This window comes from Ovis canadensis, chromosome 13 (genome assembly GCF_042477335.2).
Source record: "Ovis canadensis isolate MfBH-ARS-UI-01 breed Bighorn chromosome 13, ARS-UI_OviCan_v2, whole genome shotgun sequence".
Classification (NCBI taxonomy): domain Eukaryota; kingdom Metazoa; phylum Chordata; class Mammalia; order Artiodactyla; family Bovidae; genus Ovis; species Ovis canadensis.
The window spans coordinates 36425437-36441409 of record NC_091257.1 but is presented as its reverse complement, the minus strand read 5'-3'; the positions used below and the strand labels follow the sequence as shown (position 1 = coordinate 36441409).

Here is a 15973-nt window from a genome sequence, read left to right as displayed (position 1 = left end):
ACATTTGCAAATTTTTACATTTAAAATTAAGTTCCACCTACTGTTATATTTTAATGTGTCAGGCCCTTACATTTGAGTTACAGGGAGAAAATGCATATTTGAAATTATTTGTTTGAGGTACTCTCTTCTAAAGAGAAGCCTGCTGGTCAGCTCCAGGGTTTCTCTTTGTTGTGAAGAGTTAACTGGGAAATCAGAAAAAACTGGAGAAGCTCAGGGACATTACACAATAAAGAACTGAGCCAGATGAAGGATGCACCCAAGGACTTTGAGAGAAAGGATGGTTGTGGCTGATGTCATTCAGGGGGAACGTAAGAGAGATTTTTAATATGGGGAAAAGGAATTGAAGCAATTCTTGAGTGTATGTTCCTTTGGCATTTCCTCAAGAACTATACTGATTTGATTGTCTTTGAATGCTTTTAGGATGGATGGACTTTTTTCCCTCAGAATACAAGTTCGTGCTGGTACTGGGCCAAGAGATGCGCTTTATATGGGTTGTACATGAGTGCTTAGTTGTTCTGTTGTGTCCAACTCTGCAATCCTGTGGACTGTAGACCACCAGGCTCCTCTGTCCAAGGGATTTCCAAGGCAAGAGTACTGGAGTGTGTTGCCATTTCCTCCTCCACTGGATCTTCCCGACCCAGGGATAAAACCTAGGTCTTCTGCATTGCAGGTGGATTCTTTACTGTCTAGGCCACCAGGGAAGCCCCTTCTTTGGGTTCAGTTGACATAAGGTTTTAAAAGTCTGTGTTTGCTCAATCTACATACTAATAATCTTGCAAGGAAGACAGGACAGAAATATTTTTATTTTCCCAACTTGCAAATGGAAACTTCTAGTGATAAAAGTGATTTTCCTGAGGACATAGTGGAAACTCAAAACTGTGTCAGCTGGGATTCTTTTCATTATTTTAAGCTGCCTCTCTGAGAGAAAAACAGGCCCAGGAACTATCAAATCTATTTTTTTCTCCTCCTCCTTTTCTCCAGGAAGAAAGTGAAAGTGTTAGTCGCTCAATCGTGTCCGACTGTTTGTGATCCAATGGACTGTAGTCTGCCAGGCTCCTCTGTCCATGGAATTCTCCAGGCAAGAATACTGGAGTGGGCAGCCATTCCCTTCTCCAGGGGCTCTTCCCAACCCCAGGGATGGAACCTGGGTCTCCTGCATTGTAGGCAGATTCTTTACTGTTTGAGCCACCAAAAAGGAAAGACTTGTACAGCAGAGTTAATAGAATTTTCTGCAGACAGGAGTGTTCTGTGCTGTCTAGTAAGGAAGCCACAAGTCCCATGTGACTTTTGGGGGCTTGAAATATGGCTAGAGTGACTGAAGAACTGAATTTTTACTTAATTTTAGTTAGTTTAAATCATTCAATTTGGCTACTGTATATATTGGACAGCACATCCTAGAAGCTTCCTGTGAGACTGCCCCATTGTATGTTCTCAGTTACTAAGTTGCTTCTGAATCTTTGGGACCACACAAACTGTAGCCCACCAGGCTTCTCTGTCCATGGAATTTCCCAGGCAAGCATACGGGAGTGAGTTGCCACTTCCTTCAGGGAGTCTTTCTGATCCAAGGATTGAACCCTGTCTCCTGCACTGGCAGGTGGGTTCTTTACCACTGAGCTAGACATCCCAAATTAAAATAATAATTGGAGGTAAACTGCACTTTATTATTTAACTTTCTATTTGTTAGTACATGTTGAATTTCAAACCTTTCATAAACAAATCAACGCCGTGGTCAGTTTCACCTCATTGGCTTAAGATATTTTTCTTGACTTTGAATACTTTTGACAAGCAAAAATGTGTCCAACTCTTTGCAACCCCATGGACTGTAGCCTGCCAGGCTTCTCTGTCCATGGAATTCTCCAGGCAAGAATTCTGGAGTGGGTAGTCATTCTACTCCCAACCCAGGGATTGAACCTGGGTCTCCACCACAGGCAAATTCTTTACTGTCTGAGCCATCTGGGAATCCTTTATCTATTCACTAAATGTTTTTACAAATAATTAAGATGAAATAACTAACTTCCTCTATAGCACCATTTATCTGATTTCTCTAGAACTTTGTATACGTCCGTTTGCTTTTATTCTCCTTTTACTGGGTTCATAGTAGATGAAATAACATGCAGATGCGTCCTTTCTAATACATAATACATGAAAAGTTCAAAGCACCAGAGTCCATTCTGAATTTCCAGAAACTCTGTGAATGTCTGCTCTTCCTTTGCAGCAAATGGGCACCAAGAACAAACCAGAGGTACAGAATTGAATGAAAGTTTCATGAAAAAAAAAAAAAAAAGGATTCAGTCAGCCTTTTCCCTTACTTCTAAAAGATTCATCAACAACAGAAACATCTCACCACCTTTAACTCCTGATTTGGCTGGGAAGTTTTCCCATACTTCAGCAGCCTTTTCACTTTTACTTACTGGGTGCTCTTGTACACTGGACAATTCAGAGAGTTTTAGGTTATTTTACAAAATCGGCATTTTTTAAAAAAATCAAAAGTGGAAGATGAACTTTGAAAGGGATAGAAATTACACCACTACTTCAAAGAGTTGAGAAAGGTATTGGATATATATATGTATATATATGCAGGATTTATATAACTGTCAATCAGCTGTATTGGAAGCCACACCTAACACAAAAGCCAGTGAAAGAAGCATCAACTTATCCTAGAAGGAATCGTCTATGTGTTCCTTAATGCCTTTGTAGAATACCCGTTGCACCAGTTATATTGGCAAGTCATTTGGTAACTGCTAACCGACCAAACCTACTCCACAAGAAATAAATTGGTTTATTTCCTATCAACTGAACGTAGCTATAGCAGAGAGCTATAGCAGTCATCACACCCTTCAATCACCTTGCTTGTCAAATTTTTTGTTCTTGCAATTATTGTCTAAGCAGGTTAGGGGAAAAATGAACACCCTCATCAGGTAATTTAAAATGTAAAGCAAAATATACTTGATGGAAAATGGCATGAGTTTACATCAGACAGTTGTGAGGATAATGTGTGATACTCTGTTAGTGGACTGATGTCATTTGATGTAGACACTGTGTACAGATGCTGAGTTGGTAGTAAAGTGCTACTTACGAGACAGCTCTGCTTCTTGATACCTGAATCTGCAAATGCTGGACATGGGTACCTTATGAGAATTAACAACTTCTTGGCACAAGATGTAAGTTTCATGGGTCGAGATGATGATGAAATTGTACACACAGTACCTGAATTCAAACTTTAGGAGCTCAGTATATATATTAACCACTTTCCTCCTCTGGGGGTGGAGGGTGCCTTTCCTGTCTTCACTCACAGGGATGGTTCAAAATCTGGACTGTGATTACGGGGCAAACAACAGATCCATCTAAGGAGCTTTTTGCATCTGCTTTATTTTGCCAGGGAGGGAAGGGGTTGATATGAATGGGAGAGCGGCTCCAACAGGCAGGATAAACAATCGGTGCTGCAACTAGTTGAACCACTTCCGCTAAGTGACATAAAAATATTCTAATATTAAGGATTATTTTACAACTCTATGGAAGTATGCAGTAATGCATCTCGCATTTGTTTTGTCTCGATGACAAAATGCACTCTGAGTCACAAGAGCCTGCCTTGTGTTAGTTATAAACAAAAATATATTTATATATATATATTTATGTAACTACTATGTGCTTTAAAGAAAATTACTGTACGATTCAGCAGGGTTCTTTCGTTCTTTTTCTCGCCAGGGATATGCTGACTTGAACGGCTTCTTAGATAGGAATCGACAATGAAATGGGCCTCTCAGACTGAAACAGCAAAAAGTTAAAAAAAAAAATCAAAACACCAAAAACCTCATATGCTTAGAATCCCTTAACATTTTTGCTTCAAAAACGATTAAGGAACTCATGGTACTGTGTCCTTCTGTTTCCTTCAGCCAAGAACAACTGTGCCTTCACAGGACTTCACAGTTGGGAGGTGGAGGCGATGCTTCTGAAAACCAATCAGATGTTTTCCTCGGAGGTGGGGGGAACCAGAAGCCTCCTTTGTCCCTCCCTCTGTCCTCATGCTTAGCTAAAAGGCTACGTACGATCCTGTCACTGCTTACACAGAAGGCATCCAGGAAGAGGGAGGCAAAGTCGGAACTGGAAAGATAAAAGATTCATCCTGTAAAGTAGAGAACTGGTTGGAACATGTGGGTCTAGAGCAGCAAAACAAAATCCTTCAGCCACGTGTCTGGTGGAAAGACACAAAAATCTCTTCTTTTGTGTTTGTTTGGGCCCCTGCATCAGCTACTTTTCTCAGCAAACTGGAAATATTTATCACTGTTCTTTTGAGTGAATGGGTTCAGGCTTTGGAACACAGTTATCAGAGAAGAATATTTGAACCAAAGGTATAGATCCCTTGTGAACTAAAGCTTTATTATTATTATTTTTTCTCGATCCCTTTGCACCCTGCACCTTAAGCCAACAGCATTGTAATCTTGTCATATTTCTGATAAGTCCACAGGAGATGTGCTGAGTGAACTATAGAGGTCATTCCACTAGGGAATTCTATGTTCAGTGGTAACTGGTATCCTCTATAAGTTTAAAAAAAATTTTTTAACCCTTTCTGGGCTGGGGTTGTCCAGAAATCTCCTTCTGGCTAGAGCAGCTTAGGGCTCCTGTGTATGTATGTATGTGTGTGTGTGTGTGTGTGGGTGTGGATGTGTGTTTGTCTTAAAGGTATAGGCAAATTTTTAGTCTTAACACCTGTAAGCCAGCACTGGTGCTGTTCTGTCCTAGAAATTTTAGCACTGCTCTGATACGATAAAACCTTCTTTCTCTCCAACTGGTTCAACTTCAGCATAGGCAGGATGGCCAGAACCTCTTCGGAACTTCATTGCTGGCCATCTGCTTGGGCGTCTCTGAAACAGAAAAATGCAAAAGGAGTGAACAGAGTGGTGATGGTCACATCATAAGAAAAGTATATTTGCCAACTGTTTCAGATGAACTTCTGAATTAAACGTAGCAACATATTAAATGATCTCATTACCACCACAGTTGAAACTATACACGCCCAGAGCACTCTGTTTACCTCTCTATTATGGCACTACCACCACCTCCCAGGTGACAGTCCCTTGGCCAAAGCTACCCCCCAAAGGATTGAGAGTTTCTCAAAGACATGGTTTATGCTTTATGCATATTTATGTCTAAAAGACTCCATTAAGTGTCCAGATATAACTAAGCAAAAATGAACAGCCATGAAAAACAAATTTTCTTAATATATAACCATGGACACCTTCTCTTCTTTAGAAGTCAATAATGATATCACTTCATTTATTAATTCACTCAAAAAACCTAAGACCATAAAATTCTGCACAGTTATTAGAGGTGTGCTTCAAATTTGGTGCTTAGACTTCTAGCAAAAACCAGACTAAACGATCAATCACCTCAATATCTTAAGAATTAGTTTAATTCTTAGATGGCTTTTTGTGTTTGAAAATGAACAGATGGCATGCCCTGAAAACTGAATCCAACATCAGAGGTTGTGAATAATCTCAAACCCATGTAAATAATTGCACATAAAGACAATGGTCTTAAAATACAGGTTACTTGTATTGACACTTCTCCCTAACCCTTTGTTCATCAAACAAACCTTTTGTGATTTACAAACAGAAGTGATGAAATGAATTATTAAGTTACAGCAGCAGAAGACACTAAAAGGCATTTCTCAGCCACAGTGTTACCAGAAACTACTATTCCATTTATCAGAGTACCTGTTACTTTGGAGTAAATAAACCAATAAATATTAAAGGAAGTTTATTTCTACCTAAGAATTTTAATGAGAAAAATGTTAAATATCAGTGTAGGTATATTGGCATTTGGCAGCTTTCTAGATTGGCCAATTACATTCCACTGTCATGATTAATGGCTGTAAGAGTTTTTCCATCAGGTAGGAATGAGTATTAGCTCTACCTTTTGGAAAAATACCAATCATGGTAATTGCATCTTGCCTGTTAATAATATTAGTACTGTCTCTATAACATTATGTGGTCAGAATGCTTTATATTTATTAGCTGGTTAAGTCCCATTATGTAAGTGAAACTGAATTATCTTTATTTTCCTAAAAGAGAAGGTAAAACTAAGAGGGCTAAATAGCAATTTAGTGTCTTTGTTGGAACTAAAAATCATCATCAATGGAAATATACTAAATGTTTCTAGAGAGATGGACACTGTAATTTATGGTCACTCCTGTTGTGGGAAAATGCCAATATGCTCATTCGTTCTTAAAAAAAAAATCCCTGGCTGCACCCTATCTTAGATTCCCAGAATGCAGGATCTTAGTTTCCTGACAAGAGATCAAACCCGAGCCCTCTGCACCAGAGGTGCAGAGTCTTAACTGCTGACCACCAGGGAAGTCCTCAGTGTGCCCACCCTTTATAACCCCCACTCTGGTTTCAGTTACTTTGCAGCTGGGCTCCTTAGGGCACAGCTGCCCTTGTGTTTCTTGGAGTCAAGCAGCACCATGAAGTCTGTTCTGAAGCTCTACCTTACAAGACCCACTTGGCCCATGGGTCCAGCAGGCAAGTACAGCCCTATGGCCTGAGTGATTTACCACTCAGGTCATAAAGACATTGTGTTACAGGTGACCATTAGAAAGGAGTGCTGATTATCATAAAGAAGACAAGAGATGGCAGGTATTGGTGAGAACGTGATGGAAAGCGAAACTTAGATACTATGGGTGGGAATGTAGACTGGTCCAAAGACTATGGAGAACAATCAGGAAGTCCCTCAAAAACTTAATAATGAATCTACTACATGATCCAGCAATTCCACTTCTGGTATACACCTAAAAGAAATGAAAACAGAAGTCTGATGAGATATCTATCTTCCCATGTTTATGGCAGCATTATTCACAATAGCCAAGATATGGAAACATCGCAGGTGCACATCCAGGGATGAATGGATAAAAAAAGATGCAGTATGGATACACAATGGAATATTATTCTGTCATGAGAAAAGAGGATATCCTGCCATTTGTGACAGCATGGATGGACCCTGAACATTTGATGCTAAGTGAGGTAAGTCAGACAGAGAGACCAGAACTGTGTGATATCACTTATCTGTGGAATCGAAAGAAGTCAGACCTAAGAAAAAAGCAAACAGTGGTTACCAGGTAATAGAAGATGGGGAGATAAGATTGATGGTACTTAAGGGTATACACTTGTGATGAGTATTAAATGATATTATACTATAAGCATGCAATGTAATAAATATCATTACAACAGCAACCATATTACAATATGTAACTGTACCAAAGTAACACATTGTATGCCTTAAACCTACACAATGCCAAACTTATCTAATTAAAGAAATAAAAAGGAACACCACTGATGAGAATGTTGATGATGATGCCTGGGAAAGTTATATTTTATTAAACATAATTAATCATATTTCATGCTGTTAGAAGGTGATTTACATACATGATCTTATTTAATGTGTACAATTTACCTTGCACCCAAACCTAAAAAGCTGGCAAATGGCAGATCTAAGATTTAAAATGAGAGCTACCAACTTCCAAAATTAATTCCCCCACTATAGAAATTAGCTCTTAAAATTCATTACTTTGTGTACAACCTATCTGAAATTTGTGAACATAGTTCTATTTTTATTTCAATCTTAAACTATGACATTACCAAGAACTTCAGTATTCTAAGCATTACTAAGAATTCTAAGAATAACTAAGTTAATAATTAATTCTCTGTCTTAGGTGAAAAGGTTGCAGGATTATTAATAATGTTTATCATGTTCTTTGTGAGCTTATCACAGAGGTTCTCAAAATAGAAAGTACACTGAAGCTACCACTGTTAACACAGTACAAACTTATTTTCTGAATTAATTTCATGTCCTTAAAAAAATTTCTTTCATCTTACCACTACTCATTAGAGAAAAAAACACCCTAACAAGATTTAAAATCACTAGAGATTCCACCACCCACACATAATTTGGTTCAAGTATCTGTGTATATCACTTATTTCTAGAAACACTAAAACACAGCAGATACTGTTTTATGAACTCCCTTATTTCCAATTAAGAACAAAAAAAATTTTATGAACTATTCCTCTACAAAATTACTTTTACTGCGTGTAAAAGCATACTACATATAACTCAATATAAGGTATACAGTCAATTTGATTTTGAGATTTTTTCCAGATTGTTTGATAATATAAATAATGCTCCAGTGAATATTTTTGCTGCTAACCTCAAAGGAATATTTCTGATTAGTTCCTTTTATAAACTGATTGAAGTGAAATTATTGATCCAAAGAGAATGTGCAGATTATTTACTAAAAATACCTGAAATGTCTAACATGGTGCTAGATGCTGTTTTGAAGGGCATATGACCAAAGAGAAGTGTAAAACATGGTTTCCGTATGGAAGATAAAAACTTCCTCAGGGAAATAGGGGTAAGACTTAATTTAGGTTTTAAATAAGCATTCTAAGGATGAACAAGATAGAATAGGTATTGCTTCCGCTGCCGCTGCCAAGTCGCCCCAGTCACGTCCGACTCTGTGTGACCCCAGAGATGGCAGCCCACCAGGCTCCTCTGACCCTGAGATTCTCCAGGCAAGAACACTGGAGTGGGTTCCCATTTCCTTCTCCAATGCGTGAATGTGAAAGTGAAGTCACTCAGTCGTGCCCGACTCTTAGCGACCCCATGGACTGCAGCCTACCAGGCTCCTCCGTCCATGGAATTTTCCAGGCAAGAGTACTGGAGTGGGTTGCCATTGCCTTCTCTGGAATAGGTGTTATCTAACTACAAAATTATTCACGACTCCTATTTTATATGTATAAAACTGAAAGATTTATACTTCTACAGTTTTTGACTAGATGCAAAGAGAGGGCATTTCCCATAATATTATGTCAAAATTTACAATGAAATCTAGCAATTGTTATGCAACTGGTCTGATTTTACATTCTTTTACCAGTTCTTGCTATCTTAATTTTAACCCTAAAAATGCCACAGAGTAATAAGCTTATCAAAATCCTGCTTCCTTTCTAAAATGCTTTCACACATCACAAATCAATTAAATGATCCTAAATAAAACACTTGATTTCTCTGGGCTTTTGTTTCCTTATCTGTAAAATGATATTTGGGGATCTGTCCTCTAAAATTATAGGATCCTTATACCTGCTTGCCTGAGATAACTGATCACTGGGGAGAAGTTACTTAAAGACTTCTCTGGGTCATGGTTCTTCTGATCGTTGTCCCTCCTACCTTCCTCCACTAACTTTTAGGATCCCTAAACTGAAATCTAGTCCTAACTGAAGTTGTTTTCCTATCTGCAGTTGCTCAGAGAATTTCCTTACAAATGAAAGCAAGGGGTCAGTTCTCTGACTTTCATGATTCAGTGTTTAGTTCTCTTAGAACAATCGTAAGGTTGTTGACTACCAACCTTATCTTTAAGCTTGGTAGATACCATGAGGCATCTATCCAGTAGACAAATGGGATCTAGAAACCTGGGCATCATGTCTGGCTCTGCCATGAAATATGATGGATGGGTCACAATCCAGCATTTAATACTTCTTTCTTGAGGCTTAAACTTGTCCCAGCCTGTGTTCTTTTTAGAATGGCTAATTCAAATTCTTACAGAAACTGATGGGGGCCACAGGGTCACTTGTTAACAGGGCAGGATGTATGCTGAATATTGAAAAATTCAAACCAGACTGTAATGTTAATTCATTACAGAGATGCAGGATGTCATGGCTTAAAACATGACTGTGTGTAATGCGTGGGTGCTCTCTAATTTCATTTCTGAGAATTATTTATGCGATTCATCACATTCAGAAGTAAATGTTCACGCTGATATGTCTGCAATGGGGCAGGCCATGCAGGCAGGTATTCTCCCTAATTACTCCTTCAGAACTATTAACTGAACAGTCATTCAGATCTGTCTCAATGGTCTGTGGCGAGATAATTAGCTGAAATATCCACAAACAGACCTGCAGGGTGCCCTCCGTTAGCAGTGTACACAAAACTGCAGCTGGAGACCTGTCTTCAAGCTCAGAGAGCAAAGCAGAGAGTGCTTTTCACGTGTTAGATGAACCCTTGAAAGGCAGTTACTAGACGTGAGTGTGAAAGACAAGGGGCTAATTCTGAACTTCCAGGCCCACCTAGAAGACACCTGTGGTGTTTGATGGTGCTTGACAAGCAGTTGTTCTGAGATGTCTAGTATTTTGTGCTTTCTTCAGTAAACAGGGAGAAGTGGAAGGAGGCTGAGATTCTGAGGCGTGGACAGCATCTTGGTCCTGTCACTTCCCAGCACAGGACTCAGGCACAGTCGAGTGTTTTGTTTCTTAGTTTCCCCATTTGGAAAATGAAATGAACTAGATGATCTTTTTTTAAATAATTTTTTCTTTTTTAATTAAAAAAAAAATTAAACCATGGACCCTTTGTTCCAATGAAATTTTACCTGAAGCCCAGACAGGATTGCAGAGTAAAGGTCTCTTTTCATTATGATGGAAGAAGCCCTGCTTGCACACTTCCTGAGCCCTGGGGGATCTTGTGAGTTTTGGAAACTATCGAACTGGATCTGCATTTCTCACCTTGCAGACAATCACAAGGCAGCCTGTTAAAATGCAGATTCTGATTCGGCAGACCTGGGAGAGGTCTGGGACTCTGCATTTCTAACAAGGTCCCAGGTGATGCTGATGTTGCTGGTCCACAGCACGTTGGGAATTGCAAGGACAATGATTCGCTATGCTCTCTGCAATCAGCATTCTTTAAAAGTGAGTGGAAGAAAAAATACTGAACTCTGACTTTACTTGGATCTCTGCGGACCTTCACGGAAACTCCAGTATGACTGGGTCAGCCTTTTCACATTTGGCTTTGATCACCTTTGACTGTCCAGAGGAAGGGAATCATTTCTCTCATCTCCTTATTTTGTGTTGCATATTAATTCAACACAAGTTATATTCACTTATAAATCTGGGCTGCCAGTTTTAGCAAATGGATCTATAGGCCATCAGTTAAATTTGAATGGCAGATAAACAATGAGTATTATTTTTAAACTATACTTCATGGACATACTCATACTAAAAATTACTCATTGTTTATTTGAAATTTAAATTTATCTAAGTGTCATGTATTTGACTTGGCAACCCTAAATCCACAGGAAAACACAATATAATATCTGTGGGCCCTGGACAGTCAAACTTGCAATCTAATTAAAATAAATGACTCCTATTTGTGGTTGTGTCTCTTTGCTTCAAAACTTGTAGGTTACTTTTTTCTTAAAAAGAGAACTCAAATGGATTTGTCTGCCTTCTGGTGTGACCAAGAATTCTAAGCAATAACTCTTGTGTGATACAAAGCCTGGGTGTTTGTTTGTTTGTTTGTTTTTTGCACAGTCTCTACTCATCCTATTTCCGTTGCTTTTCCTCATGTGAAAGTTGTTTTACTATCCTGCAGCTGTCTCTTTTCCAACCTAAAATTATGAATTGCCAGTGGTCTGTTCCCTTCATTTTAGAACTATGTTATGGATGAATCCTGAAGAATTACTTACTATAACCATAGTTAACATATATCCCAAATGAAAATTGTCCCAAAGCATATGAAGAACAGCTATTTACTGGGAATAACAAAACCATCATAATACTCACATAATTTTCTAAAAGATAAAGTACTCTTAAAGGGGTGATAGATAGTTAGGGAGTTTGGGATTGATAAGTACACACTGCTATATTTAAAATGGATAACCAACGAGGAGTTACTACATAGCACAGGGAATTCTGCTCAATGTTATGTGGCAGCCTGGATAGGAGGGGAATTTGGGGGAGAATGGATACATGTACGTGTATGGCTGAGTCCCTTTGCTGTCCACCTGAAACTATCACAACACTGTTAATCAGCTACATTCCAATATAAAATTAAAAGTTTTAAAAAGGAGGGAATAGATTGGAAGTTTGGGACTGACATGTACACACTAATATGTTTAAAATAGGTTAGGACTTCCCTGGTGGTCCAGCGGTTAAGAATCCACCTACCAATGCAGGAACACAGTTTTGATCCCTGGTCTGGGAAGATTCCACATGCCTAGGGGCACCTAAACCCATGCATCATAACTGTTGAGCCCATGCACTGCAACCAGAGGGGAGCCCCTGCTCACCACAGCTAGAGAAAGCCTACATGCAGCAATGAACACCCATCACAGCCAAAAATAAAATAAATAATAATAACAAAAACTAAAAGATAACTGGCCAGGACCTACTGTATAGCACAGGGAACTTCGCTCAATATTCTCGTATAAGCTAAATGGAAAAAGAATTTGAGAAAGAACAGATACATGCATAACTGAATCACTTTGTTGTATACGTAAAACTAATACGACATTGTTAATCAACTATATTCCAATATAAAATAAAAACTTAAGAAACAAAGTAAAATGAAAAATAAGTGATTAATGGCTGCTAAATTAGGGGAAGAAATTTTTTAATATGGGAAGAACAACCTTGCAAACATACATTTCAAACAATGTCCTTTTTTTTTTTTTTTTTTTAAATATAGCCCACTGGATCTCCGAAGGAACTAAAAATGTCACTTGGGGAAATTAAAAAAAAAATTATTGAAGTCAAAGCCCACGTTGGCCAACTGATTTAGAATCTATCGCTGGGGCTCAGGCAGTGGATTTTTTATTTTTATTTTTTTAAGTTATCTGGGTCAGTCAGATGCACAGTAAGGGTTGAGAACCACTTTCCATGTCTATATCCCATGCTTTCCTACTTCTGAGCCCTTGCCTGTGGTTTCCCTGACCTGGAATGCCACTCACTTCATCATTTTTACTTATGTAAACACTATTCATTTCATATTATTTCCCAGAAAGCTTTCTAGATTCCCACCTACAGATCAGAAGTTACTTTTCATCTTCCTGTGTTGTCACAGACATTTCCTGATATTTTAGCTACATGTCTTATCACGGTTTAGCCCACGTGGTTATTGCTTATGTGGTTGCCTACATGCACTGTACGTATCTGTCTTCAGGACAACGTCATATCTATCCAACCCTGAACTAGCCATGGCAGTGTGTACTGAAAATACCTGACATCTGGAGTAGATGCCTTTTGTATGTAACATCTGTCTCTTCTGCAAGATGTTATTTTCAGTCATAACCGGAAAAGGAAATGAATAATAATAATGACCGGAAAAGAAGACGACGGTGAAAACCTTCCTGTTGTGAACTTCATAGATGTAATCATATCAGCAAAAAACTAATAAATAAACAAAACAAATATTACTGCACAAATGGTAAAATAGAATGACAATGTATTTTTGAAAAAAGGTGGAAAAGACACATGAGGGAATGTTGCCAAATGGGTGAGTACCAGGTTCAGAGGATGATTTGCACTTTGTAAAAATAGAACTGACATGACTCAAGTTCTTTTTCTTTGTCTTCACAAACACAATGCTGTCATTCTTTATTTTGAATCTATTGTTTTAACACAGACACTTGAAGTACTGGTGGGTTGGAGACCTCTTGATCCTGAACACATAAAAAGACTAGATTTTTATGGAGTCATGATTCATAAGAATTCATTCATCCTCTAAATGAAACATACAACTGAATGTGTTGTTAGGTGCCAAGCATGCAACTGGGGGGGGGGGGGGTCTCTGAATTAACTGTCATGTAGAGGACAATATTCACTAAAGGAAAAGTAAAAAAACAAACAAAAAAAACGTGCTGAGTTGAACTTTACATATATACTATGTTAGCAAAACTCAACAGTGACTGAATCAACTCTTTAGACCTTAGATCAGCAAAAGTTTTTAACACAATTTAGAATTTCAAACACAAGTGATAAGAAAAATCTCAACTTATTTCAGGTTACCATTCTCTGTAGACAATCCCTCCCCTTCCCACTTATGACCTGCACCTGGGGCAGACTGTGCTCAAAGCCCTGTCCTTGGTTCCACATTGATTCACCATGTCTAGCAAAGTATAAGGCACAAAGAGACTCATATCGATTTGCATAGATCTCTTTCTTCAATTTATGCCTCGTGAGATACTCAGCTATCAGAGTCTTCTTTTCTCTTTTGACTTCAACCCATTATTGGGCATTTTGTTGCCCCAAATAAGAATGACTGGTTGATAGTGGCTATTAGCGCATTCATGTGGGCATAACTGCATTCAGTCAGTCAATAAAATTGCTATTTAATCACCTATATGTAAAACACAACACTAACTCAAGGCATTTAACGTATAGTTAGGGAAAATAAGGTATTTGCATACAAAAGATTGAATTCACTTAAAACTAAAAACATACAAGAGATTTGATTACTCAGTATAAAATCAAGTATGTGCTAAAAGTATTTAAAGTAAATTTTATGAGTTTGGAGGAAAGAGGCCTTCCTTTGGATTTGAATTATCAAAGATGGTTTCATGAGCAGATTGAACATGAAGGCGAAGGACAGAATGAAACTCTCTGTGCAGCCTGGAGGCTACTGGCTGAACTCATTCCAGGTCTTTAGAAAACCTGAGCCGTTGGTTTTGTGTGCTTTGTTTTTTCTCTTCTACTTTATCCTCTCCAGCAACTTTAGGAACTTCAACATTCACTTCCTCAGAATTCCTCCCTGATCACTTCGAAAATATCCACTTCTGTCTCTTCTATATTGCTCACCCTATCTTATCTCAAAACAGCCACCTCCAAGGCCTGGCCATCTCCCTGCACGGCACTACCTCTAATTCCTTTAGATTAAGTTCTTCCAGCCGTATCTTAAATCCTCATCCTCTATATTTTCCTATTCCAGACTCTAAGCAGTGACGCTAATGCAGAAAAAAGTCACATATTCAGGTTAAGCCAGCCCTAAAGGATTAAGGCAGGAGATAGATGGGCCCCAGACTAAGCAGATAGAGTTCATTTCCTATGGATAGAAACGTCATAAAACAGGATAACTGGAGAGGCTGAGCCCTGCCCAGATAAAAGATAAGAGACCACATATTTCTCATTCTCAAAGTCAAGGAGACCTTCCCCATTAGAAAGCTCCTTGGAGGTCAAAAGGAGAGTGATGTCAATCTACCCATAGGCCTCTTTGTTGGAATCCATCTTGGCTAAGAGATGTGCACATGGGAGGATCCTGAGATAAATGAAACAATGACTCAGAATCAGGCAAATAGAAATGACCAGCCAAAGGAAATCTGGAAGAAATGCCCCCATAAGTGATACAAACTGCCACCGGGGCATGACTCTATTTCTGAGTCAGCCCGTGTCTCTCTCCACATTACTCTTTTCCTCCTAATAAACACTTTACTTGTTTCCCTACTCTTTGTGGGAATTCTTTTTTGCAGCAACGCAGGGCCAGGGCCTTGTCACTGACCACTGGTCTAGTGGCTACGATTCAGCACTCTTACTGCTGTGGCCCAACCTCACTCTGGCCAGGACCCAAAACCCTGCTTCAAGCTCCTGCAGGCTGAGGCCACCTGAGATCAGAATCACACTCTTTCAATTGTGAGCTCAGTGATAGGTTCATTCTTCTCTTGTTAAATCCAGGATGCACCCAAACTCCATCCAATTCCAATTCTCTCTCAATCATGTATTTCATCACCATTTTTATTGAGAAGATTAAGCCACTAAGATGCTAACCCTTCCCCTTTTTCTTCACTAAAGACTTCATATCCACTGATCCTCTCTTCTTGTCTGAAATAAAAAGATAGTCTCTCTCCATGGCATCGCTAATTGCGTTTCTTACTCAATCCTGTCTCTACTTCATCCTTCCCAAGCACCTTAAAAAAAAAAATTCATTTTTTTCCTTTACCTTATGCCTACACTCAACATCAGGAAAACAAAGAACCACCTTTACCTGATTTTTATTTGGGGGGGGGGGGTGCTAAATCTCTCTAAAATGTCTGACTGAATCCTCTGCCTTCACATTATACAACCATTTTCATCTCTTAAATCTGAAGTCCCCACCTTCCCTTGAAACTGCATCCTCACAGGTAACAAATAATCTCTTTGTCAAGTTAATACTTTTTATCAAATTC

General features: G+C 38.8%; 1 protein-coding gene across 2 annotated transcripts in view; it reads right to left on the bottom strand.

The window, feature by feature from the left end:
- Positions 1 to 4356: 4356 nt before the first annotated feature.
- PLXDC2 (plexin domain containing 2) overlaps positions 4357 to 15973 on the bottom strand; it is a 440092-nt gene continuing 428475 nt past the window's right edge. For both annotated transcript variants that reach the window (XM_069547392.1, XM_069547393.1), the window contains exon 14: positions 4357 to 4862. In XM_069547392.1, coding sequence (XP_069403493.1) covers positions 4746 to 4862 — 117 coding nt within the window. In that variant the 3' untranslated portion in view covers positions 4357 to 4745. The remainder of the gene's footprint in view (positions 4863 to 15973) is intronic.